Raw genomic sequence first — 26846 nt, 5'->3', positions numbered from 1 at the left:
CTTTTCTTGTCCTTTTCAACTACTCTTTTTTTCATCTTAAAAATGTGAATGGCTCCCAAGAATCAGGCTAGGTCTTCCTGTTTATTTTTCTTTGTAGACTTTCACTTAATGCTGTGCCTCAATTAATGCAAAATATAGGAGAAAAGCAATAAGTCATTTAGTTAAAATGTGGAGAAAAGTTTTGCCTATAATTGTTTTCAACAAAAATTATTTGAAAGGTTTAATAAGTTCAATACAGTGCAACAAAGATCTTGTCATTTTGATAAAGGGTATGGCAGCTAAAATACAGTGTGCTCAGTCACGTCTGACTCTTTGCGACCCCATGGACTGTAGCCCACCAGGCTCCTCTGTCCATAGGATTTTCCAGGCAAGAATACTGGAGTGGGTTGCTATTTTCTTCTCCAGGGGATCTTCCTGACTCGGACTGAACCCGAGTTTCCTGCATTGGCAGGTGGCTTCTTTACCACTAGTGCTACCTGGGAAGCGTTTAAACACAATGGCTTTGCTGAAAACAGAGTCATTTAGGCTTTTTTCAGATCATTCCAGTTCCCAGACTATCACCTCCCTGTTTCCAAGTTGTTGATTTTGTCTTCTGGGGAAATATAGGTTCATGATTTGTTCTTCTATTTCTTCACAGATCTACTTAGAACAGAGAATATTTACAAAGCAATTACCTACTTTGGGGGACATTTATTCCCAGCATGTGTTCAAAGCTTTAAAAGGGAACAAGATCAGGAACAGAGTGAAGGAGTGACATGGAGACTGTGTTTCCAAAAGCCATATTCATGGCCAGCAGTTAATTAGTAGAAAATCATGGAGGAAAACTCTATAGATGGGTGGCATGAGTGATCAATAAAGATTTTTAATAAAAATTTATTAGGCAGATATTTATTTGTAGTACCATTGAAAGGGGTATAATCTTTAATCTAAAAAATTAAATTTGCCAGCTATATTAAAAAAATCAAAAAAATTGAAGTCCCTGGAATAAATTAATAGCAAAAAGCTCTTTAAAACATATTCTAAATATGTCATAGAAAGAGTGTAAAATAAGCAACATTTTACAGTCACAGTGAGCATCTGATCTTGTGACCTCACTTTCTATATGAGTCTGCATCACTGGGAATTCTAAAGCACCTTTTAACTAAGCAGTGAAGGACTGCTTTTAAAATTTTCATTTCTCAGAAAATAGCATTTGTTAACAATCTTTTAGAAGGATTTAGAAATAATATCACGTGGAAGTTATTAGCATCAACATGATCCTTAAACCAGATGTTAACTTTCATTTACATGCTCATTTTTCTTACACGTGGTCTGCTTTCTCCTTTTAGGAATGGCAAAATTCTATTCAGAAGAATGCAGGACTTGCATTTATTGAGCTCATCAATGAAGGAAGGTAATTAATTGTACAGTATTAAGACAACTAGTCAGTATACATTTTATTCTACTGGGTGACTGCTCTTTCCTGCCATCTGTTCCAAAAATATGTAACAAAATATATTTTAGTTAAATGATTTATCACACAGGTACTTTTACCTTAAAGGAACAAAGTTTAAAATGTTTAGCAATTTTCATTTGGGAGAGGGGAAGCAGGTATGAAATAAAGGGACAAAGTCTGCAGGATTTTTGTGGGATCTGAGCCATGTCTTACCAAATAGTAAAGTTGTTTTACACAGATCAAGTGAACTCAGTCTGCAGTCCCATCTGCTGCTCCATCTGTTTTCAAAGCTGTGTTCAGTGTTTACTCCCTCAGCCCATCTCAGTTCACGTGAAGTAGTTTCATTCGACCATGTCATGCTCTTTGCTATCCCAGTAAAAATGTGAGAGAAGTTAAATGTAGGAACTACGATGATCTGGCTAGGAACCTGTTTATACCATTGTTAAAATGATGTTATGGTAAGATTTATGTTTGAGCTCATTATTGCATTTATCACTTTTATGATTAACTGTCATTGATTATGATTTTTCCTATACTTTATTGGCAATGAATACACTAAGACATGTAACGGACAACATTCTGGCATGTACAGCTTCTGTTAGCCAAAGACTTGCATCCTTTACAACTTGAGTTTCATCTATAACAGAGTGCATTCTTTGGAAAATAATGCCTGAAGATTTGGCATAGTCTGTGTCTTATTTGAAACCATATTTAATTATATTAATAAGGAAATAATTTTACTGTATATAAAACATCTTTATCAAAAGAGGTGTCATGAAAGAATATTTTACAGGGTAGTCTTTGAAACCTATGTTGTATATGCTATAAATACCTATTTTGAAAAAAGTTAAATACAATTTAGTATTTTTTTTCCATCAGTGTTTTATATTCTGAGAAATAGCCTCTGTTTTTACAACAATTCATCTTACTGTGCATTTCTCACTTATATATTATGATTGAATTATTTTTAGTCATAATACTACAACTCTAAATATTAAAATGAAATTTGCCCTACTGCCAAGCAAAAGATACAAGGGAATATTGGTTTTCTTTTATAGCATAATCATTTTAAATGTACTAATATACTCTACTTCTTATAAAACTTTATTGGGGAAAATAATTGATAATAATTATTATGCATGTTCAGGCAGTGAAAAATAGAAAAATTCTTTGTTCAGGCAGTTCATTGTCATGAGTTATAAACTCTCTCATTTTACATAATGCTAGTTTTGCTAACTCATTTCAACTGTGAAGTAAAAAACAAAAATTATGCTGTTATCAGTAATCTGAAGAGTTAATAAATTGAACCTGTAGCTTGTAAGATTAAGATTATAGTTATTTCTTGGAAAAGAAGAAGAGTGAAAATTTTGCTAATAGAGATTTTTAGCTTTTGAAACTGTTTTGTTATTCATTGGTAGTGTTTGGCATTTATTTTGTTTTAGGGAAGGAATTGGAATTATAGAAAGTAGTTATAATTAAAAAAAAAAAAATCCAGGAAAACCTTAAATGCTCATCATAATATTCTTTGTACCATTTTAGATTTGTTTTTCCATTTTTATACTAATACTTTCTCCAGTAAAAATGATTTTAGAACAAATAGTGACATATAGCTAGCTATAAATATATAATCACATCTCATATATATATATATATATGTATATATGTGTATATATATATATATATATATATAAACATAGAAAATGTCTATTTAGCACCTACTATATACCAAATACCATTATGGGCACTGGGAATAGAGAAGTTAATGAGACAAACATGTTTCTAAATTTTGGAGGAAAGACAAACAGACTAGCACATACAATAACACAAGGGTGCTGTGATAGGGTCGGATGTTACAGGTACTAATCTGAGAAGAAGGCAGTGCACTTAACCTAGTCTGGAGGGGTGAATTCTCCAGTTGGTGGTGTTGTCAGGATTTTCAAAAAGTGCATCCAAGCAAAGCCAACACCATGAAACAAAAATAATCTTTCCAACAAATGATGCTGGAACAACTGGACATCCAAAAATAAATGCAGACACAGACTTTATACTCTTCACAAAACTTAGCTCAGCATGGATCACAGTTCAGTTCAGTTCAGTTGCTCAGTCGTGTCCGACTCTTTGCGACCCCATGAACTGAAGCATGCCAGGCCTCTCTGTCCATCACCAACTCCCGGAGTCTACCCAAACCCATGTCCATCGAGTCAGTGATGCCATCCAACCATCTCATCCTCTGTCGTCCCCTTCTCCTCCCGCCCCCAATCCTACCCAGCATCAGGGTCTTTTCCAATGAGTCAACTCTTCGCATGAGGTGGCCAAAGTATTGGAGTTTCAGCTTCAACATCAGACCTTCCAATGAACACCCAGGACTGATCTCCTTTAGGATGGATTGGTTGGATCTCCTTGCAGTCCAAGGGACTCTCAAGAGTCTTCTCCAACACCACAGTTCAAAAGCATCAATTCTTCGGCGCTCAGCTTTCTTCACCGTCCAACTCTCACATCCATACATGACCACTGGAAAAACCATAGCCTTGACTAGACGGACTTTTGTTGGCAAAGTAATGTCTCTGCTTTTAAATATGCTATGTAGGTTGGCCATAACCTTCCTTCCAAGGAGTAAGCGTCTTTTAATTTCATGGCTGCAATCACCATCAGCAGTGATTTTGGAGCCCGAAAAAATAAAGTCTGACACTGTTTCCACTGTTTCCCCATCTATTTCCCATGAAGTGATGGGACCAGATCTTAGTTTTCTGAACGTTGAGCTTTAAGCCAACTTTTTCACTCTCCTCTTTCACCTTCATCAAGAGGCTCTTTAGTTCTTCTTCACTTTCTGCCATAGGGGTGGTGTCATCCGCATATCTGAGGTTATTGATATTTCTCCCGGCAATCTTGATTCCAGCTTGTGTTTCTTCCAGCCCACAGCCTTAAATGTAAAATGAAAAATTGTGAAACTCATAGAAGGTACAAAGGAGAAAATCTAGATGACATGTTTGGTGATGAGTTTTTAGTTCTAAAACTAAAGGCATGATCCATGAAAGAAAGAACTGATGAGCTGGACCTCATTAAAATGAAAAACTTCTGCTCTGCAAAAGACAGTATCAAGAGAATGAGAAGACAGCCACAGACTGGGAGAAAATACTTGGAAAAGACACATCTAATAAGAGACCATTATCTAAAATATACAAAGACCTCTTAAGGCTCAGCAATAAGAAAACAAGAAAACTGGTTAGAAAATAAGCCAAAGACATTAACAAGTTCCTAAACAAAAGATGTACAGATGGAAAATAAGCATAGGAAAAGATGTTCCACATCATAGGTCATCAGGAAAATGGAAATTAAAACAACAGTGAGATACCACTACACACCTATTAGAAGAGCCAAAACCGAGAACCCTGGCGACACCAAGTGCTGCTCAGTCTGTGGAGCGACAGGAACACCCATTCTTCACTGATGGAAATGCAGAATGGTACAGCCACTTTGGAAGACAGGTTGGAATTTTTTATAAAATTAAATAGTCTTCCTGTACAATACAGTAGCCATGCTCCTTGGTACTACCCAAAGGAGTTAGAAACTTACATTCACACAAAAACGTGCATGTGGAATGTTTATAATCATTTTATTCAGAATTTCTAAAACTTGTAAACAGCCAAGATGCACTTTAGTAGGTGAATGGATAAATAACTACCCATTTATTTATCTGATGCATCAAGACAATGGAGTATTTATTAATTAGTGCTAAACAGAAATGAGCTATCAAGCCATGAAAAGACATAAAGGAACTTTAATTGCATATTTCAAGAAAAAAGAATCCAAATAATGAAAAAGCTACTGTATGATTCTAATTATATGACATTATGGGAAAAGGCAGAACTGTGGACACAGTAAAAAGATCCATGGTTGCCAGGGCTTAAGGGGAAGCAGAGATGAACAGGCAAAGCACAGAGGATTTTTAGGGCATCAATCTACCCTGTGTGATACTATAATACTGGATACATATCATTTTGCATTTTTCCAAACCTTTATAATATGCAACACAAAGCGTGCATCGTCATGTAAACTGTGTACTTTGGGTGATAATGCAGTCTATTAATGTAGGTTCATAATTTGTAACAAATGTAACCACTCTGATGGGGTTTAGTGATAATGAGGGAGAGGACAACGAGTTGGGGAGGACATCTGGGGAGGACATACAGGACATCTCTGTATCTTCTGTTCAAGTCTGCTGTGAACCTTAAACTGCTCTTAAAATTAGTCTATAAAAAGAGTGAAAGGAGGAGGCCCCATTGCCAAAAAAGAACTACAACCCACTCCAATATTCTTGCCTAGAGAATCCCATGGACAAGGAACCTGGTAGGGTCCATGGGGTCGCAAAAAGTCAGACATGACTGAGCGCTCATTGGTTGGTATAGTATGGTAAACAGAGCACCATGTTAGTTGAGAACTGAGAAATGATTATAACATGGCTAGATGAAAGAAAAAAAAAGTAGGAATCAAATTCTGGACTGAGGGAATAGTATAGTGCAAAAGCCTATTGGTGAGAGCCAGCAAGACGTATTGCTGGAGAGCTCTTCTCAGTCACGTGAACAGCTGTTTCAGTGCATATCATGTGCCAGCCACAGAGAGGCCAGGGTCATCCCTTTATGGCAAGAGTCCTACCATGAAGGGGTTTGTAAGTAGTGCTAAGGGTGCAGGAGTGTAATGGAAGAAGTTTGGCATAATCTGCAGAGTAACAAATGGATTTCTGGGGCTGGAGACTGAAGTGAGATGCCTGTCTGAAATTTCAGAATCTTGTTGAAGAGAATGGTGTCATTAACCAACTAAGAGTGGCTATGAAGATGGAAGAAGTGGACAAATTTGAAGTAGCTGGTGGCTCAAGTGGTAAAGAATCCACCTACAATGGGGGAGACCTGGTTTCCATCCCTGGGTTGGGAAGATCCCCTGGAGGAGGGCCTGGCAAACCACTCCAGTATTCCTGCCTGGAGAATCCATCTCATGGACAGAGAAGCCTGGTGGGCTACAGTCCATGGGGTCATAAAGGGTTGGACAGACTGAGCGACTCAACACACAACAGAACACTTAGAAATTAAATCTGTAGAACTGCTGATAGATTGGATGGTAGAGAAGACAGAAGGAATCATAGGTACTTTGCTTTCTTGTTTAAGATCTGGATAATTTACAATAAGTGTAGTTTACTTAGAACAATACAGAAGGAGAGACGTAGGTTGAGTAAGAGATATTTTTATTTTTGGTTATACTGAGTTCATAGGGCTTCCCAGGTGGCGCTAGTGGTAAAAATAAATAAATAAGTAAATAAATCCGTTAGGGCTTCCCTTGTAGCTAAGTGGGTAAAGAATCTGCCTGCAATGCAGGAGACCTGGATTCAATCCCTGGGTTGGGAAGATCCTCTGGAGAAGGAAATGGCAACCCGCTCCAGTATTCTTACCTGGAGAATCCCATGAACAGAGGAGCCTGGCAGTCGCAATCCATGGTGTCGCAAGAGTTGGACCTGACTTAGCGTCTAAAGCACCAACCACTACCAATGCAGGACAAAGCTTTGATCCCCGGGTCAGGAAGATCTCCTGCAGTAAGAAATGTCAACCCACTCCAGTATTCTTACCTGGAATGAGGAGAGGAGCCAGCAGGCTACAGTCCATGAGGTCGCAAAGAGTCAGACACGACTGAGCATGCAGTCATGTGCTCTGAATTCGTAGCACCTGTGAAAGTTCCAAGTAGAAATGTTAGATTGACGTCTTATAATTTGGGTGTCAGGCTTCAAAGAGACAGCTCTTGTCGTTTAGTCACTTTAGTTGTGTCTGGCTGTTTTCTGACCCCATGGATCGTAGCCCACCAGGCTCCTCTGTCCATGGATTTCCTAGGCAAGAATACTGGAATGGGTTGACATTTCATTCTCCAACGATCTTCCTGACCCAAGGATCGAACCCGCGTCTCCTGCATTGGCAGGTGAGTTCTTTGCCACTGAGCCACTTGGGAAGCCCAAAGAGACAGCTCATGTGGAGATTTAGATTCAGGAGTTCTCAGCTTACATGTGGTCAGTGGGGGATAAGGATGAAAATGTGGTGCTCAGGGAGAGTGTGTGGAGTGGAGAACCTGGGGCCAGGTTCTTACTGCTGTTTCTGCTGGGAGTCTTCTTTCCCCACATCTTAACATGATTGATTCCTCCCATCATTGAGGATCCGCTTAAATGTCACACTCTCAGAGAGGCTCCCCTGACCATCTTACTGAGTTATCGATTCAGTAGCATTGTCTCAAAATACTTTCTTTGTACAAGGTTCAAATACCAGTTCTCCTATTGATAAACTAGGCATGTAATATAATCTCCCTCTGACATTGTTTCACGTTTTGCCTAGTTTGCCTGAAAGTTGGAAGTAATATATGACATTTTTTTACAACTACAGTAATATAGGCACTTTAAAAATGGAAGTTTTTTTATTATTTTTTTGTTATGACATATAATATTTTGCTGACTCCTGTCTCTACTTTGGCCCTTTCCTTTTCAATTTAGACTTTTCTCTTTCATAAATTTGAACTGGGAGTTCCAAATCAAAAAATATCATATTTAAATAATTGGGATGTAGTTATAGTAAAGACACATTGCTTTGTTTATCTGGCCTATATTTGTTGATGCCCACTATATGCTAGGCACACATTAGATTCTTTGCACACACTTTTAACACATTTGCATGGATATGCAACATTTTTCTTAACATTTGCTAATACTGTAAAATGAAACATACACAAAATGTTTTCTCTTGGTTGTTAAATATCAGTCTTTAATTTGTCCTTGTGGGAATGAAGATAAAAATCTTTAAGTGGAAATTGTTATAAATGTTTATCCTACTTAACAGCTACACTCGTGAATAAAATTCATCAATCAAGATGGAGAAAGCAATTGTGCAGTTGTCTACAATTAACAGGACAAAAACAGTTGATGAATGTGCAGCTGAATTAAAATACTCCCTAGGACAGGCTGAAATTATAAACTGGATCATTTAAAGGAATCTAACAAAGGATCTTTATAATTAAAACAAAGCAAGGTTAATGGGATGTAAAATTGCCTATAATATCTTGGCAATAATAATTGGATTTTAAATTATTAAAATATGAATTGAACTATAAAGCAAATAAGAAAGACTGTTAAATTATAGAACTGGAGTAATCTTTTGAAATAAATTAATCATTTGCCTAAAGTAAACCTTTATCACTCTTTTGGAAACGTATAGGATGCAATTAATGAATATTCATGACAAGTCAGAATGTATTCTTGTTTAGCGCTGAATTTGACCTATGGTTCAAGAGATTCCAATTTATCGTTTTGTTCTTTAAAATAGGGAAAAATATATACCTTGCATTTCTTACATTTTGAAGAAGAGAAGCACATTGCATTCAAGTATAATTGTTTACTGATCATATAACCTAAATTTGAATATCCTCTTTAATTTAACAAATGCTATTTAATAATTGAACCAATAAGCTTTAGTTTGCTTGAGTTTGTTTCGTGTCCTTGATTTGGCAAAAACTATGTTTTAAAAAGGGGCTTCCCAGGTAACTCAGCTGTAAAGAATCTGCCTGCAGTGCAAGAGATCCCGGTTCGATTGCTGGATAGGGAAGTTCCCCTGGAGAAGAGATAGGCTACCCACTCCAGTATTCTTGGGCTTCCCTGGTGGTTCAGACAGTAGAGAATCTGCCTGCAATGCTGGAGACCTGCATTTGATCCCTGGGTTGGGAAGATCCCCTAGAGGAGGGCATGGCAACCCACTCCATTATTCTTGCCTGGAGAATCCCCATGCACACAGCAGCCTGGCAGGCTACAGTCCATGGGGTCGCAAAGAGTCGGACACGACTAAACAACTAAGCACAGCAAAGCACGTGTTTTAAAAACCAGCACCTTCCGACTTTATAAGAAACTTTTTTCTTAGAGTTGAGATTCTGATTTTGAACCAAGAAACCATAGAACTGCCTGAAAAACGAAGTTCCCTCTATATTTTTTCGTGTAATACCTTACTTATACTTTTTTCTTACTACTCAGTTATTCATTTTACATATTAGTAAACTATTAAACATACTGAGGTTCATAAACAAATGAGGTAAAAAAAATCTGTGCTTTTACAAAATGTGTAGATCTTAAACAGTATTGCTAATTTATAGACTTAACTTTAGACATTGATGGTGAATAATACATTTACTGAAAACTAAGATAAACAGCTCCCATTTAATAATGGCTAAATTTCAAGTGAAAAGGAAATTATTTCAAGATTAGTAATCATAAATTTTACCTGAATTACATTTTGAACCATGTTTAAAATATATATGCATATATATATGTATTTAGTTTTTTTTTAGTCCCTCTGAGAACGACTTCAAATGGACTTTTCTTCTAGGCACCATTATTTTAGCTTTGGTGAGAATTAAGTGTTTATTTCATAAGACACAAATAGTTTCTTATATTTAAAAAAGTAAAAAGGGAAAGGTGGCTTATTTTTGGTAGAGTCATTTCAGTGCCATATTTCTTCCTGTTCCTTATTTCCTAGAGACATAATTTTTTTGTTGTTATTGTTCTTACTCACTGCAAGCAAATGCCAGCCGAGATTCAAAAAACCAGTCATGACGTGGTTTCCCAAGTGGCTCAGTGGTAAAGAATCTGCCTGCCAGTGTGAGAGTTGCAGGAGACGTGAGCTCGATCCCTGGGTCAGGAAGACCCCTTGGGAGAGGAAAAGGCAGCTCACTCCAGTATTCTCGCCTGGATAGTTCCGTGAACAGAAGAGCCTGGTGGTCTACAGTCCATGAGGTTGCAAAGAATCAGACACAACTGAGGAACTGAGCATGCATGCACATAGTCATGGCATGGCCATTAATTTAGTCTAGGAACTCTCCACAAGGTGTCTGGGTAATGGCTTCAGTGCATTGATTATAGGCTGATTAGTTTCCATGTTCATAAAGTGAGAACACAGACGATTTATATCCCTAAGTTGCTCTCTACAGAACAATGTGTGGCAAAACAGAATACTTATTTTATAGCATGACTGTTAAAAAGAGTCACAGTCCAAGCTAAATAAGGATTAGTTATTTTCTAATTACCAAAAATAGTGTAATAGCTGTACAGGTATTTCTGACATTCTTAATGTCTATATAATTACCATACATACAGGAAAAAAGCTGAATAAATGCTTATAAAATACTTGTTAAATAGTTTTAGCAGTGATATAAATACATTTTACATCTGGTCTTCATCTGAAAGTAATTTGTAATTGAGAAGTTAGAGTTTACATGCACAAAATATTAAACAGTTCAAAATGTCACAGGCATTATAAATAAGTTGTGCAAAGAAAATGGTATAAAAATTGCATTGACTGTAGAAGAAGGACCTATTCCAGTAGACAGTAATGATTGGGGAATGCTTCTTTTAGGGCCTAAACAGATATAGGCACACTATGTTGGATTAAAAAAAGAAAAAAAATCAACTCTGCATTTTTTTGTGAAAATAAGATTTAAAACAATAGAAAATACCTTTATGTTTTTTATTATCCAATAAAGCAAATATGGACATAATTTTATTTAAAAAATTATAATCTCTCTTTGAACTTTATATTATTTAAATTGAAAAATGAAAATCGTATTTTTTTTCCAGATTTTTCAATAGTCCTTAAAAAAATCACAGAAAGAAATTGAACTTTTCTGATTCAGTCAAACTTTTCCTTACAGTGTCACCAGAAATTTTATCCCTTTCTTTTTAAATTCTGGGGCCAGAGAAATTAACATGGAAGTATTACATCTGCTACTACAGTGTGTGGCCACTTCACATCTGATAAGGACCTGTCTTCTTGACTAAATTGGGATCTAAAAATCTAATCTTACAGCTTGAGCATGCACTATTTCTTCTAGTTTTTAGGATATGTGAGACAGTACACACCCATTTTCTAATCAGAAGACTAAAACTTAGACACATGGAAAATTATTTGTCCAAATTTATAACATTAATAAAAAGCAGAATTTAAATATAAACTAGTCCTTCTGTCCTCCCATTCATCTATAGAGGATAAAAGACTTATTTGTCTAACCTCTAATATTGCCTTTTCTGTTGACATTTTTTCTTTCAATAAAACAACAGAAATTATTTATATTTGAAATTCAGAATCTCAAGGCTTCTGATCAGTGAAAAACAATTTAAATTATAACAAATTGCATAGAATTAGAGACTTCCTAGTAAACAGAACTTGCCGTAATGATATGTATTCCATTTGGAAGAGAATGCTTTGTTTTGTTCCCTGACTGCTTTCCTGTATCTGTGACAGCTCCATTCTAGAAGAAGAATGAATGGGGATTCAACAAGTTGTTTTCTTTTTCTAGTCCCTTTGAAAAATAAACTTAGAGTAGAAGATGAAGACCAGTTCATTTACTTCCTATGTTGTACAGATACTCTGAGGAAGAAAATGTTCCGTAATTACCAAGTTATATGGTATTTTTATTTACTTTTTTTCTATGTGCTAAATATATCATAGAATTTTATAGTGTTAAACTAACTTATCTTTAAAATTCTATTTCTTCTTTTCTCTTCCTTTCTACATAACCTGCTCAGGAATTCATTCAGTCATTTTTTCCATTTAGTCATGTGTTATTGGTGAGTCCATGTTTCTCAACAGCTACCATGCAAATCATGTTGGGTACAGAGATGAATAGGGATTGTACTTCATTTAATGAACTTCACAGTCTAAGAGAGACTTGTTAAAAGGAAGAAAGAGAGGGAAAAGTCCGTAAGACAGTGTGATAAATATAACTCCCAGAACATCTAAGAAATTGGGAGGTCTCTTAGTTGTATAGAGAGGAGTGAGTGGTAAGAGTTCCACAAAGAAGTGGCACTTACAGAAATCCTGAAGTAGCATGAATCATTAAAAGAACTATGTTCTCTGAAACACAGAAAACATATACTGAAAAGGCAGCAGATAAGGTTGGAAAAGTAGACCGATGTCTATATATAATGTTTAACTATTATCTTGTCAATAAAAGTAGCCAAGAAGTGTAAATAACCCTAGTGGCAGAGCGAAAAATGTAACAGAGGGACTGAAGATTTGAGAGTCCGAGAAATCGGAAGGCTGTTGTAATTGGATGACAAATGATTAGGCTTGAATTAAAACAATGTTTAATAAAGAAGCAGATTAAAAATAAATAAAATTGACAAGACTGGTGATTAATGTAGGATGATCTTAAAGTCAGGTTTCAACAGATTGAAGAGTGAATAAAGCTGAATGGGTCACTAAGGATTATCTTCTGCTACCAAACATTCACATCCTACCCCTAGGTAGGATGAATATAGCTTTCCTGGCTGCTCAGAAAAGCCTTAAATTCTATCACCTCTCAATTTTTCAAAGCTTCCTATGGTCTCTTTTTATTCATTCAGTTTTGTGCTTATTTTATTTCTTGTATTTCATAATTCTAATCTTGATAGTCTTTGGGGGATATATATGTATATATATATTTTTTTTTATTATTATTTTTTTTTTTTTAAGATTTTACTGGTGACTCAGACAGTAAAGAGTCTACCTGCAATGTAGGAGACCTGTGTTTGATCCTTGAGTCAGGAAGGTCCCCTGGAGAAGGGAATGGCAACCCACTCCATTACTTTTGCCTGAAGAATCCCATGGACAGAGGAGCCTGACAGGCTACAGTCCATGGGATCACAAGGAGTCGGACATGACTGAGTGACTAACAGTTTCATAGATTTTAAAAATACAATTTGGAAAAACTCTATGTATTAATGATTCATCAGATTATACAGAGATGAAGGGAATTATACTGACTTGAAAAATAGATTTTGAAATTTTTTACCCAAAATGCAGAAAGAGAAAGGAATGAAAAATGAAAGTGATATTACGAGGTGTGGAGGTAGAATAAGAAAGTTTAATTTGCAAATCATCAGAATTGAAAAAGGAAAATAAATAGAGTAGGTGAAATGAAGTATTTTAAAAGATAATGTTTGTGAATTTTTAAAAGCTGATTGAAAATAAAAATATAGTAATATGAAAATCACAGTCTACCTCAAGTAGGATAAATGAAAAGAAACCCAGGCTAGACACATGGTACTGAAACTGGGCAAAGCCCAAAATAAAGAGGTAAAAGCACCCAGAAAGAAGGAACTGATCATTTAGAAAAAGGGGAAATTGGAATGACAGCAACAAAGAAAGCTAGAAGAAAAGGACATAATACTTTCAAATGTTGGAAGAAAAAAGTCTCAATATTGTATATACAACAAAAGTATTTTCAAAAACTATTAAGGGGTTGATGGTGCAGTAATTTTGTGACATTTTAACTTAACTCCAGTGCCAACCTTTGCTTCCCGGTTCAAAGGAAACAATTAAAAAAGCACACATTATAAGCCAATGTGCCAGAGGGAAATAGACATCATTAGCAAAAAATTTTAATCACTTACTTTTGATCTGTCTAGTGACTCCCTGGAAGAATAGGTTAAAAGATTCATTTTGTCTAACTTGAAACTGGCCTAGTGTGAAAAGAAAGCTGCTTTACTGAGGGGATTTGTTGAAGGCATTTATAGGCCAGTATCTTAGGTTGCCATTGCCTGAGGTGATAGAGAACAGTTGAGGCCAATGGTAGACAAACCAAAAAGCTTGGGAGGAACAGCAGGGGAGTGAAATGTACACAACACTTTGAAAAGCTTGGACATATTTCTGAAATTCTTAAGGGCCCTGCACACGCTAGTTTTCATGCTCTGGAAAGATGAGAAGGGTCCAAACTCTCACCTGTGGATGCTGAGATTCTGTGGCAGCAGGAAGTAAACTCAAAGGTAGGGTTGAAACCTGCCTGGCTGAGTGTTCAAGGGCTGTCAACACATACATGCAGCTCCTTGAGAAAGTCTGGGAGATTTTTTTGGATTCAGGCATTTAAAGAAAATTTTTTCTAATCATTAACTTCCACTAACATAATAAAAACAGAGACTTAAATAACCACACATGATGAGGAATACAGCCTTAACAAAATTAGCTTAGAAAAGTCAACTTAAGTTTCCTCAGAGGTCCAGATGTAGGACTGAGAAGGGATACCCCCATCTTTACCTAGCGTTACGTATTTCCTGAGCAGCTGCAGCACAGATCATGGATTGAGTGAAGGTGCTGCAAGAGGATGCTTAAAATGTGGAATCGTGGGATCCAAGCTTAGTGAAAAAGGAAATAAATCAAGCAGTGGATGAAGGACTAAGAGAAAACAGAGGAATCACAGAAGTGGAAGTTGGAAGTCTTGTTTTTTTTTTTTTTTTTGGCCTGGAACCAGGGAGAGACAAGTGAGGGAAGAGAGAAAGGTTAGGATTCTTATTTGTGACTGTGACACAGAGTAGATTGTTTGAGCTTAAAAATTTAATATGTGAAGCTGATTATGGCCAATAGAATGACTTCCTGCAGTGAGGTAGAATTGAAGATTGTAAAGGAATCTTAGATTTAGGGATTTTTAGTTCCCCTTTAAGAAAGTCAGATAAGTAGAGGCATGGAAATAAAACATCACACATGCCTCTCAATGGCCCCACCCAGCCAGCTGCCTGTGACCTGCCTAGGTGCAGGGAATGGAAAGCTAGGAAGTGCAAGTTCAATTCAGTTCACCATGGGGCTATTTGGAAAAACCCAGGAGAAGCTGCCCAAAGAGCTGGTCAATGAATGGTCACTGAAGATAAGAAAGGAAATGAGAGTTGTTGACGGGCAGATATGAGATATCCATAAAGAAGAAAAAGTGAAATCGTCTATGAATGATGCTGCCAAAAAGGATCAGAAGGATGTCTGCATGCTTCTGGCTAAGGAGATGATTCAGGTCAAGGAAGGCCATGAGCAAGCTCTGTACATCCAAAGTGCTCACGAACTCCATGCTCATGGGGATGAAGAACCAGCTGGCTGTTGTGTGAGTGGCTGGTTCTGTTGCAGAAGAGTACAGAGGTGATGAAGGCCATGCAGCATCTTTTGAAGATCTTGAAAATCCAGGCCACCATGTGGGAGCTGTCCAAAGAGATGAGGAAGGCTGGGATCATAGAAAAGATGTTAGAGGACACTTTTAAAAGCATGGGCAATCAAGAAGAAATGAAAGAAGCAGCAGCAATAGAAATTGACAGAATTCTGTTTGACATCACCATAGGGGCCTTAGGCATAGCACCTAGTAAGGTGACAGATGCCCTCCCAGAGCCTAAACCTCCAGGAGCCATGGCTCCTGGCTGCATGAGAAGATGAGGAGGAATAAGAGGCCCTGGAAGCCATTCAGTACTGTCTGGTCACACTCCGCAGCTGGGGCGGCCCAGCAGGGCCCCCAGGCTCTCCTCACAACCCCATCATTGGGCACACACTCCTTGAAGCCATTCCTGTGTCTCTTGCACTACCCATCTGGGTGTGGCACTGTGTTGTGGAGAAGGTTCTCTGCTAATCTCTCTTCACCCTCTGCAGAGGCTTTGGGATTCAGTGAGATTGTTCTTGAGAGGTGGTGTAATAAATTCATCATTTTTAGGAGTATAAACAGAAGTGTCTTTGTAGGGGATGAGGGCAAAGAAGTCTATCTTCTTATGATGCACTTCTGAGAATAGTGTTGATTGCCTGAATGTTGAGGATTCTGTGTGTGTGTGTGTGTGTGTGTGTGTGTGTGTGTGTGTGTGTATGTTTGGTCTGTAAAACATTATATAAATGGTTCTTAATAAATTTCTGCTTTAAAAAAATACACACACAGACACATCACACATTAGTTGATGTATAACTCCTCAGTGAAGAACTGGGAGGACAGACTTTCAGACAACTGGTACAATTTCTTTGGTGTATCTGAGGCATGGATCTCTCCTATCCCATCCCCTCCTCTGCCACCATGCCTCTTGGCTTTGGTCATCCACTGTTTTGTTCCTAAGAATGGTATAATACCTATTAACCAGCCAGACCCTGAGTCTCTCCCTTCCTGCTGTCTTCTGTTAATCTATTTAAATGTTGTAATCTGCACTAATTTGCACATATTAGATTTCTTCCTGGCTTTCTTCAACCTTCATGCACTAGATAAAGCCATTGAACAAAAGATTCCAACCTCTTCTCTTTTGAAGACTATCTGTAAAATATAGACCAATGAGGTCATCAAAAGTTAATAGTTAGGAAGTTTAGTCTTTAACTTCTTTTATTTCCCCAGCTTCCTCAGTGATTAAATTTAAGACTATCTGTATGATTGCTTGCCCTCCAACATTATTTACAGAAGTGCTTGAGCCATTTTCCCCCAAGTATTGTGCTTTCTAGTAGATTTCCCCTTACTCTTGTGTTCTTTGAGTAACTTAGGTTGTTAACATCCATGCTGAAAACTAGACAATATTCCCATTGGAATGTGCCTGTGTTCATCTTAAGTGAGGCCTCCGTCATATGGCCAGGAAGTTCCAGCTGTTCCTAGAGTGACAGTCAGTTTAACCCAAATCTGACCATGGGATAACAAAGTTTATGTCAGAACAGACAGATTTTTTAAGATTTCTGGTGAGAAGCTATCTTGAAGTCACTGCTCCTCGGAACTTGTTTCAGGAAGGTTCCATCTTAGACTTAAGGATCTGAACATGTAAGTGAATTTTAGATGTAATTTAGTCCTAGTGTCTATATTAATTAAAGTTAAGAATCCAGTCTATAGATTTTCTGACGTACAATCATCCAGGTTTTGTGTGAAAATTTACTTTCATGACACTGAATTCTGTTGTTTTAACCATTTTAAAAGTGTCCAAAATCCTTGTTTTTCTTGTCTTTAATAACTTTATTAAATTAACTGAATTGTTTGTTCACAAGACACACTGTATTTAAGAGGCATTGCTGTAACAATTTAATAGCATATTTTGTAATTGTATTATTTAGACTTGTCTAAAATTTATGCATAGTTAATATTTACAATACTGAAATTTGAATTACTGAAAAAAGTTGAGTTGCACAAAGCTATTAATATTAATTCCAAAGGTATTTTTCTTTTCAGATTGCTATGCCATGCTATGAAGGACCATATAGTTCGTGTTGCAAATGAAGCTGAGTTTATTTTGAACAGACAGAGAGCTGAGGATGTACATAAACATGCAGAGTTTGAGGTAAGGTTTTGGGAGTGAATTAAATTCTGCTTTTCTGTTTGAAGTCACTTGTCACCAATGGTAAACTTACATAAGTTTTTTTTTTAAAACGAAAATTTCACTGAAGGCATTTCAGTTGTTTTTAGAAGCTTTAGTAAATGTCAGGCAGGGCACTTATTTCTTATTACCTCATTTGCAATATGAAAAGACCACTCTAGCATTATGCCTAACCACTTGATAGACTGAGGTTGTTGTAACTTATTCTTAAAGGCACATACAGTTTTACAGTAATTTTTAAGCATACTTTATACACCATTAGATATGGGTGTAATAGTGGTTATTTGAAGAAACAGTTTTACTCTTCAGTAATTTATTATTTAATAATGTATTCATCTCTATTAGAGTGGCCAAAGATCATTTTAGTTCATATTTTATTTTTATAATTTATACTTTATTAACAAATGAAGCAATCCTATTATATATGACGTATATGTAGATCTCTATGTATATATGGAAACAATAGTTTAAAATCTTCATAAACACAAATTATCATTTGCATAAAGAACAAATTATCATTTCTATTTTACATTAAAAAATTTTAAGGTATTCAAGTAGTATATAGTACATACTAATAGTTTTTAAAATAAATATTATTCTTATATTTCTAGTATGTCAATAATTATTTGACATATTGCCCTGATTCAATAAACTTATTTTCAGAAATATTTAGGTGACCTGGTGTTTGACTTAGGTTGGCCTTGAAAATAATAACTAAGCCCACCAATTTATTCTCCTGATATGAACAAGGGTGGTGCAGCTGGAAGCCAGAACCCATGTTTCCAGTTTTGAGGTTTTTATCTCAGTAAAGCAGCTCTCTTAGTCATGCAGGTTGATGTCCTAGGTCTAGAGATCGCTGATCTACCTCGCTAAAAAGAATAAGACAGAAATAACTGTTTCGTTATAATAACCATAATATCCACTTCATTTGTCAAATGAGACAGTACACACCGTCATATGGGATTGTAGCAGTCTTATTTGAAAAAAATGTATAAATTCTGATAAAAGTACATCGACAGTTAAGTGTCAGAATGAAGTTTCGTATCTTTCCAACCGTAAATAACATCGAATCTTTATAAATCAGGTATCATACTGTAATCTGGATGATGAGAAAAGATTGAGTTATCTGCTTTGAATAATATGTTTAGGTAAAGATATGTCAGAACTCTAGACAAAATAGCAATATTCAATTGACTTTTGGCTTCTGTTAGTAATAAGGTTTAGAATATTAACTGAATTCCCTGCAGAGTCAGTTTTGAGTCGATCATATTTCTACTAAGAAAAGCAAGTTATTTTGTGGGGATATAAGCAGATCAATGTTTGACATGTGAAAGCATTTAAGATACATTTTCAAGCCACCCGATTTTAATTACAATCTCTAACATATATTTAGCCAAGGTGATATTAAGCTAAGGGTGGTGTTTTTCAACATTTTTACATTATTGTCCCTCTAAGGAAATTTTCCCTCTAAGGAAAATTTTTAAATAGTTGTCACCCTAATCAGCCCCTACCTTGATTTATTATAATTATCACCAATATGCTGTTTATTTGTTTATGTACTGTGTATTCGTGCTTTATACATTTAAAGAGTAAGATTGTTTTCACACACCCTTAATACCATTTTCGCCATCTTGGCAATGAGATCTCTCTGACTGAGGACACACAGCTAAAGGAGGTATAGATGCTGTGAAGGGAATATGAACAGCTCAGTGTTTTTAGATTGTGTACACATAAAATAAAGTACTGATGTAAACCAAATTTTGAGAGTATTATCATTGTTACTTAATGAACATGCATTGCTTTTTATAACCCAGATTTTCTATTTGTTCCTTTTAGGTTAAAGCTGTATTAATAAAATGCATTGATGTGTGTGTATCTGTGTGCATGTGTGGTTTACCAAACATATTCCACTTTTAAATTGTAAGAGATTTTATAAAAGTCATAACAATTTATACCAGGACTTTTTGAGGAATTTCTGTATCTCTCATGTAAGCCTTTAATTAAGAGAAAAAGTATGTTTAATTTGAGATGGGTACTTAACAGTTAAGTTTTTTGGCTAACCACTGTAATTGTTAAGGAAGAAAAATGAAAATTTAATTTTACTCTCCAATGAGCTAATGAAATATTAACCTCATTATGGAGGCAGATTATTGTACTAATTGGTGATTCCCTGTACAAAAAGATAAATTGGAAAATGAATTAATCCTTCTTAGGTTACTGAAGGATTATTTGTTTGAAAGAGATGACTTGTGGTGGTAGTCTGAATCAAGAGATAGTTGAAAGGATTATCTCAGATACCTTCCATGAAGGATTTTTACTTTGTAATAATGAATGTGAACTCATTTTATATATATATACATATATATATATATTAGATTTATGAAACTTTTTTATAGTTATATGACTTATATTAATACTTGATAATATTAAAATTTGCAGTCATTCTACCCTATACATAAATCATTATACAAAAAAGACAGACTTATGATTAAAGAGATGTTTCATCTTCATGTTCATGTTTGTATTGAACCTTTTTGATACACGAGATTGCCTATGTTTCTAATACCAATGAACTTGAACACAGATAGCTGACAGAACAACTGATTATTAGGTAGACAAGATTAAGAGAGTAGTTATCATACAAAGAGACTTTGAATACATTAAATTCTAGAGCTAAGATACACTGTAGAGAAAATCTTGTTTTAGCCCTTAATTTTATGAATATAAAACTGAATACAGAGAAAAAAGAATTTATGTAAAGTGTGAAATTGAATGCAAGTCTAAACTATCTTCTATACCACATTGCCATTTATGAGATGGAACACTATTAAATGGCATGGTTTTGATCTATATATAATTATCAGGAACATAACATTTTTAAGTAAGATATATACTATATTGCGCTTCCCTGGTGGCTCAGATGGTAAAAAAAAATCTTCCTGCAATTCAAGAGACCTGGGTTCAGTCCCTGGGTTGGGAAGATCCCCCGGAGAAGGGAATAGCTACCCACTCCAGTAATCTTGCCTGGAGAATTCCATGGATAAAAGAACCTGGCAGGCTACAGTCCATGGAGTGGCAAAGAGTTGGACACGACTGAACAACTAACACTTATATACCATATTAGGGGCTTCCCTGGTAGCTCAGCAGTAAAGAATTCCCCTGCCAATGCAGGAGACCTGGGTTCAATCCCTCGGTCGGGTCAATCTCCTGGAAAAGGAAATGGCAAACCACTCCAGTGTTCTTGCTGGGAAATCCCATCTATAGAGCAGCCTGGCAGGCTACCATCCATGGGATCACAATAAGTCAGACACTACGTAGCAACTAAACAGCAACAACAACAACATTGTATTGGCAAAATAATTAGTAAATTTGCATTTTTGATAAAATGTTTTGTTTCTAGAATGCTCACTATTAGAATATGTTAAAATCAGAATTTCAGAATTGGAAGGAAGATTAAAAGTTATAAATTATCTGATAATATTACTTAATGGGCTTCCCTTGTAGATGGTAAAGAATCTGCCTACAATGCAGGAGACCCAGGTTATTAACATTCAAATTACTTTCCATATACTTTATGTGTAAACACATAGAAAGAACACAGTTTTACCAATTTGAAAAGTGACCATATATATATATGCATATATATATTAGAATAACTTTCAAAATATTATCTGAGTCTTAAAAATTGAATTGATAATAATTACCCTTTAACTCAAGGCTAGATATCATTTCTTTCTTATATAGATAGAGGTGTATTATCATGAACTCTTGGTATTTCTTTTAGTCACAGTGTGCCCAATATGCTGCTGATAGAAGAGAGGAAGAGAAGATGTGTGACCACCTCATAAGTGCCGCAAAGCATCGGGACCACGTGACTGCAAATCAGTTGAAACAGAAAATCCTGAACATTCTCACAAATAAGCATGGTGCATGGGGAGCGGTTTCTCATAGGTGAGTTGTAAAAAAGAAAAATACTAGAAGTAATTAGTAACTCATAATTTTAAGTTATAACTTAACTTTTAAGTTATAATTTTTAAGTTATAATTTAGTTAAAAAAATACATATAAACTTAAAAATTACTCGTAGACTATTATTTTAAAGTATTATAAATTGCTTAATTTTTTTCCTGAAATCTTTTTTAATGACTCTTTAGAGTGGCTTAAAAGAAAATCTAAACTTTTACAAGTAATCTAATGGAAGTTATTTCTAATTTATAATATGTATAACAATGCAAAATTTGTTTAGGCAAGTATTTTAGACTATCATTTCTCATATATAGCAAGGGTGTTATAAGAAATGGTTTGTTTTTAATCTTTTAGAGTCAACTCTTCAAATTATTAGATTTATATCACTTAATTTTTCTTATATATAAGTAATAATAATATAAGCATTTATTATGGAGAAGTAATACATTGTTTAAAAATATTTTTATTTCATATTTCTTTATTCACATTTTCTTGGGAAAGGTTTTCATCTCAAATTAGGCTATTAGTGAGACTATAATAAAAAGTGTTTTTCTACTAAAGTTTTGTGGGCATAAAATTGTTTTGTTTTCTTCTGCACAATGTTTTCTAGAAAAATAGTAGTGAATCAGGTCACTATATTTAGATTGCTAATGTCCTACATTTATATATCTTAGTATTATCTTATCTCATTGAATGTTTTTATCAAGTTTCTGTCTGGCAGAATTTAGGGCTTAGTTAACTGTGGACAGGACACTAAGAAAAATTCTGGTAGAAGTGATTCTGTTAGCTAGAGAAGAATATCTGGGATATGGCCAGGATAGTAGTTGATCAACTGTCCTGGGATCTCAAGTATAAGATAGATTTAAGAAAACTTTATTATTTGAATTTAAAGTAAAATTAGAACATAAACATCTTTAAAAATAGGTAACTTTAGATATTTGTTTCTTATAATAATACAATACCACCATATCTAACATTAATTAAATATTTATTGTTTGCCAGGCACTATACTAAGAATGTTAAATGAGGTTTTTTTTTAACATTCAGAAAATCTCCATTAAGGTCGATACTGAATTTTTTTTTCCATATTACAATGAAGAAATTGAAGATTTCAGAGTTTAAGTGAATCCTATATAGTATCACACAGTTTTACAAGTAGAAGCATACTGTATCAGTCAGGGTTCACCAGACAAACAGAAAAGATCCAACAGAATATATGTAAGACATAGATATAGATTTGGGTATGAATATGGATATGAATATAGATATATAGATATCAACTTATTTTAAAGAATTGGGTCACATGCTTATGGGACCTGGCAAATCTGAAATCTGTAGGCTGCGCTGGCAGTCTGGAAGCACAGACAGGATTTCTGTCTTGAGGCAGAATTCCTTCTCCAGGAAACCTAGATCTTTTCTCTTACAACCTTCAACTGATTAGATGAGTCCCACCCACATTACTTGGGCATAATATCCTTTACTTAAAGTCAGCTGATGATACATGTTATCACACCTACAAAATACCTTCACAGCAACATCTAGACTAGTATTTGATGAAACAGCTGAGCACCAACACCTGGCCTGCCCTCACCTAATTAAATTGTAGTCTAGTAGAAGGGGCTGATATTAAACAAATAATTATAGAAATAAAACATTAATAACAAACTTCAGCAAACTTTATGAAAGAAAAATGTAGGGTGCTCTGTAAGAAAGAGTGTAACAGAGGATCTTTATTTTAGATTAGAGTTTCAGGGAAGACTTTTTCAAAGAAGGTCAGTTTAGGCCAAGTTTTGAGGGATGAGAAGGGAATCATCAACAAAGGGTGAAATATAGAACATTAGGAGAGAAACATTACAAAGACTCAGAGCATAGGAATAATAAAATGAACAGAAAGGGGAGTTTTATGTCTACAGCTCAGTGAGCGGTGGGGGTGATGTCTTGAGATGAGGCAGGAGAGGAACATATGAGCCTGATGATTTAAAGTCCTGTAGATCACAAGGATTTGTGACTTTATCCTAAGTGGCATGAAAAGCAGTGATGGATTTTGAGCAGAGGGGTAACATGATCTGATTTATGTTTAAAAAGATTAGTCTGGCCGCTTTATGAAGACATATACTAGAAGAAATAGAAAAGTATGGTCACCCTGTTAAAGCTGAGGTCACGTGTCACCCTTTCTATAGAGTTTCCTGGGTTCTCTATCTTTTGTAAGCCTGATTCCTCATAGTTTGTAGTAATTATGTGTATTGCAACTATCTATAGCATATCACTTAATGCTTTATAGCAACATAGATGTACCTGTCTCTTCCAGTAGCCTTCTAGTTTCCTCAGTGGAGAGGTTGAATAGCACTTATAGATATATTCTTGTTATTAAATATATGTTAAATCTGAAGGAATTTCATCTCTATAATGTTCTACTCCCTGTTTTACAAAAAATGTTTAATTTTAACATACAATTCCTTTTAATTTTATCTTTTGACTCAATTATGCTGCTTGCTGGCTCTAACATATTTTAACTTTTGAATTAATATAATGTTATTGATCTTGATTTCTTCCCTATGAAAAAACTAGAATTTGAGAACTTTTTTAAGATATACATTACAACTTGTATTGCCAAGTATATTGGTAGCACTAAGTAGAAGAAACAATCAATTCATACTAATTGTGATCTTGTTAACACTGTGAAATCTAAGATGACCAAAAAATTAACCTGCTTAGAAATAAAAAATATTTGTATCATAGCTCATTCTCATTTAATGGCTATGAAACTTCATCGAATAGCATGCCATAGCTTCTAAAAAGTTATATAAATAAATATAACAGGTTCAAATGAGAGGATGGACATAGTTATTGGATTTCAATGTAATAGTCTACACTTCCAAAACAAGACTTCATCTGTATCAAAAGCTCTCTCACTCTATCAAGAATTTAAAGTCAAAGTAATGAAATGACTCAAAATAAGCATTATAAGCACAAAATATTAACTTTCAGTTCAGTTCAGTTCAGTTCAGTTCAGTCGCTCAGTCGTGTCCGACTCTTTGCGACCCCATGAATCACAGCACACCAGACCTCCCTGTCCATCACCAAATCCCGGAGATTACCCAAACCCATGTCCATCACGTCAGTGATGCCATCCAACCATCTCATCCTCTGTTGTCCCCTTCTCCTCCCGCCCCCAATCCTACCCAGCATTAGGGTCTTTTCCAATGAGTCAGCTCTTCGCATGAGGTGGCCAAAGTATTGGAGTTTCAGCTTCAACATCAGTCCTTCCAATGAACACCCAGGACTCATCTCCTTTAGGATGGACTGGTTGGATCTCCTTGCAGTCCAAGGGACTCTCAAGAGTCTTCTCCAACACCCCAGTTCAAAAGCATCAATTCTTCTGTGCTCAGCTTTCTTCACCATCCAACTCTCACATCCATACATGACCACTGGAAAAACCATAGCCTTGAATAGACGGACCTTTAACTTAAACACTAAAACAGAAGGCAAGGAGTGAGCAAGTAGTGTTTGAAGTGAAAATCATATGCTTTTGAAACAAAATCTAGATTTGGAATATTCTGAAACAGTTGTATTAACTTTTACTTCCTGGCTCCATTTCTGTGTCCTTTGTCTTAAGAAGTTCACTGATGCCATCTATAATGGGTATGAACTACAACTACTGTACTCAGATTTTATTTCAACCCGAATTAATTTGCTCTGAGTCCCCTCCATGGGACTGTTAAACTCAGTCTTGTTTATTAATAGGGCCCCACACACTCAAGGATTATGCTGAGATTGTAGTAATCTTGTTAGTGTAAAGCTCTGGATCTTCATTTTTATTCTGGGCTCTTGAGATACGCTTAATTTATTCTTGAAAGCAGGTCTGTTTCTGGGCAAAATTAGACTTTAGTTTCTGCATTAATGCAAGGAGCTGTGGTACCTGGGGAACAGCTGTACATATTCCTGCCCTTTCATTGGAAGTAAATGTACCATCTCACTTTCACAACCCTCTTCTTACATCATTTTCTTAGTCTTACAATAAACTACCCAAACCCTGGATACCTCAGTCTCTTCTCCCCTGAAGATTCATTGTCCAGCATGTCTTCTGGGATAGTTCAGCTGCCTTTTAAAAGGAATATCTCATATCTGCTAAGAAAGTAAAAATAGCCTCCGATTTCTAGATTCAAAACCCTTCTCCTTATTTTGGAGAAGTTGGCATAGAGTGTAAAGGGGATTTTGCTTAATTTTCTGATCCATTTTATTCCCTGGCTGGGATTTTTTTGCAACCATCTGTCTAAGCTATAGGTTCTGTAACCATGGAACAGATTTTCATTTTCCTTGGGTACTTGAATCTTTAACATTCAACTCATTGTATTCTAATTAATTTAGGTCACTGATTCTAACCACTTTAATAGAAAACATACATCTAAAATTATGTAACATCATTGTGACTTGATGATTAAATGGTTAGTAAAGAATCAAGAATGTTGCCTGGGTTGCTGTCATCACTCGCTGGGTAATGGTGTTGCCGTTCTTAGAACTCAGAGACACTGAAAGAAGTGGTGTAGGTGGGAAGATGATTATTGAGTTTGCCTTGCCTGGAGCATATTTTAATGGAAAAGTCTACCATGAAGAAAAAAATAGAGCTCCATATGACAGTGGGTCACTGTTCATGCATATGGTGAACTTCTTAGACATGGCCAAATATATATTTCCAATCCCCAACAAATTTCATCTCTCTTATTCCCTGATTTACTTCTTTCTTTCATGTCCCATTCCCCATACAACACACGTACACAACATTGCCCCTCAACAGGTCGTGTCAGCAATACATCTATATGTTTTCTTCTTCCAACCACCGAAAATTATTAGAATGTGGATTCTTGTAAGGTAGTGGGGTTTTTATTTTGGGTTAATTATACTGTATTTTGAATTATTTTCCCAACTTCTCTGAATGTATCACATGATGTTTTCTCTGACACAGCAAAACATTTGAATATACAACAGATTACAAGGTCTATACTCCCATTTCATTCCAAATAAAAGGAAGGAGCCTAATTGTAAATTTTTAAAACACGTAAGAAACTGCTTATATTCTGTCAACAACCAAAAACAGAAAGAGCTGTATCTGTGACTATTAAGCTATATCTGTAAATAGGATAAAAAGCACATTATCTTTAATTCATCACTTCTAGGGTTGTTTATTGCTGGATAGTTTCATCAAGGCAAAGGAGTAAACATATTAAGTTATAAATAAGAAAGTGATTGAAGTGATAGAGTGATAAGTGATAATCTAAAATAGTTAAGGAAGGAAGCAAAGTAAAGAAAGCAGGGGATTGATACACAGAAA

The 26846-nt window shown here is 35.6% G+C and overlaps 1 protein-coding gene and 1 pseudogene across 6 annotated transcripts in view; both read left to right on the top strand.

Moving 5' to 3' along the window:
- The window catches only part of NBEA (neurobeachin), a 650396-nt gene that overhangs the window by 308340 nt on the left and 315210 nt on the right, over nucleotides 1-26846 (top strand). For all 6 annotated transcript variants that reach the window (XM_081551831.1, XM_081551834.1, XM_081551833.1 and 3 more), the window contains 3 exons: nucleotides 1329-1393; nucleotides 17408-17516; nucleotides 21337-21503. In XM_081551831.1, the coding sequence (XP_081407957.1) occupies nucleotides 1329-1393; nucleotides 17408-17516; nucleotides 21337-21503 (341 nt within the window). The remainder of the gene's footprint in view (nucleotides 1-1328; nucleotides 1394-17407; nucleotides 17517-21336; nucleotides 21504-26846) is intronic.
- LOC145530116 (charged multivesicular body protein 3 pseudogene) lies at nucleotides 15053-15856 on the top strand (annotated as a pseudogene).

This window comes from Giraffa tippelskirchi, chromosome 12, assembly GCF_054371585.1.
Source record: "Giraffa tippelskirchi isolate mGirTip1 chromosome 12, T2T-mGirTip1v1.2.pri, whole genome shotgun sequence".
Taxonomy (NCBI): domain Eukaryota; kingdom Metazoa; phylum Chordata; class Mammalia; order Artiodactyla; family Giraffidae; genus Giraffa; species Giraffa tippelskirchi.
The sequence above is the reverse complement of the archived record's forward strand: the minus strand, read 5'-3'. Positions and strand labels throughout refer to the sequence as shown.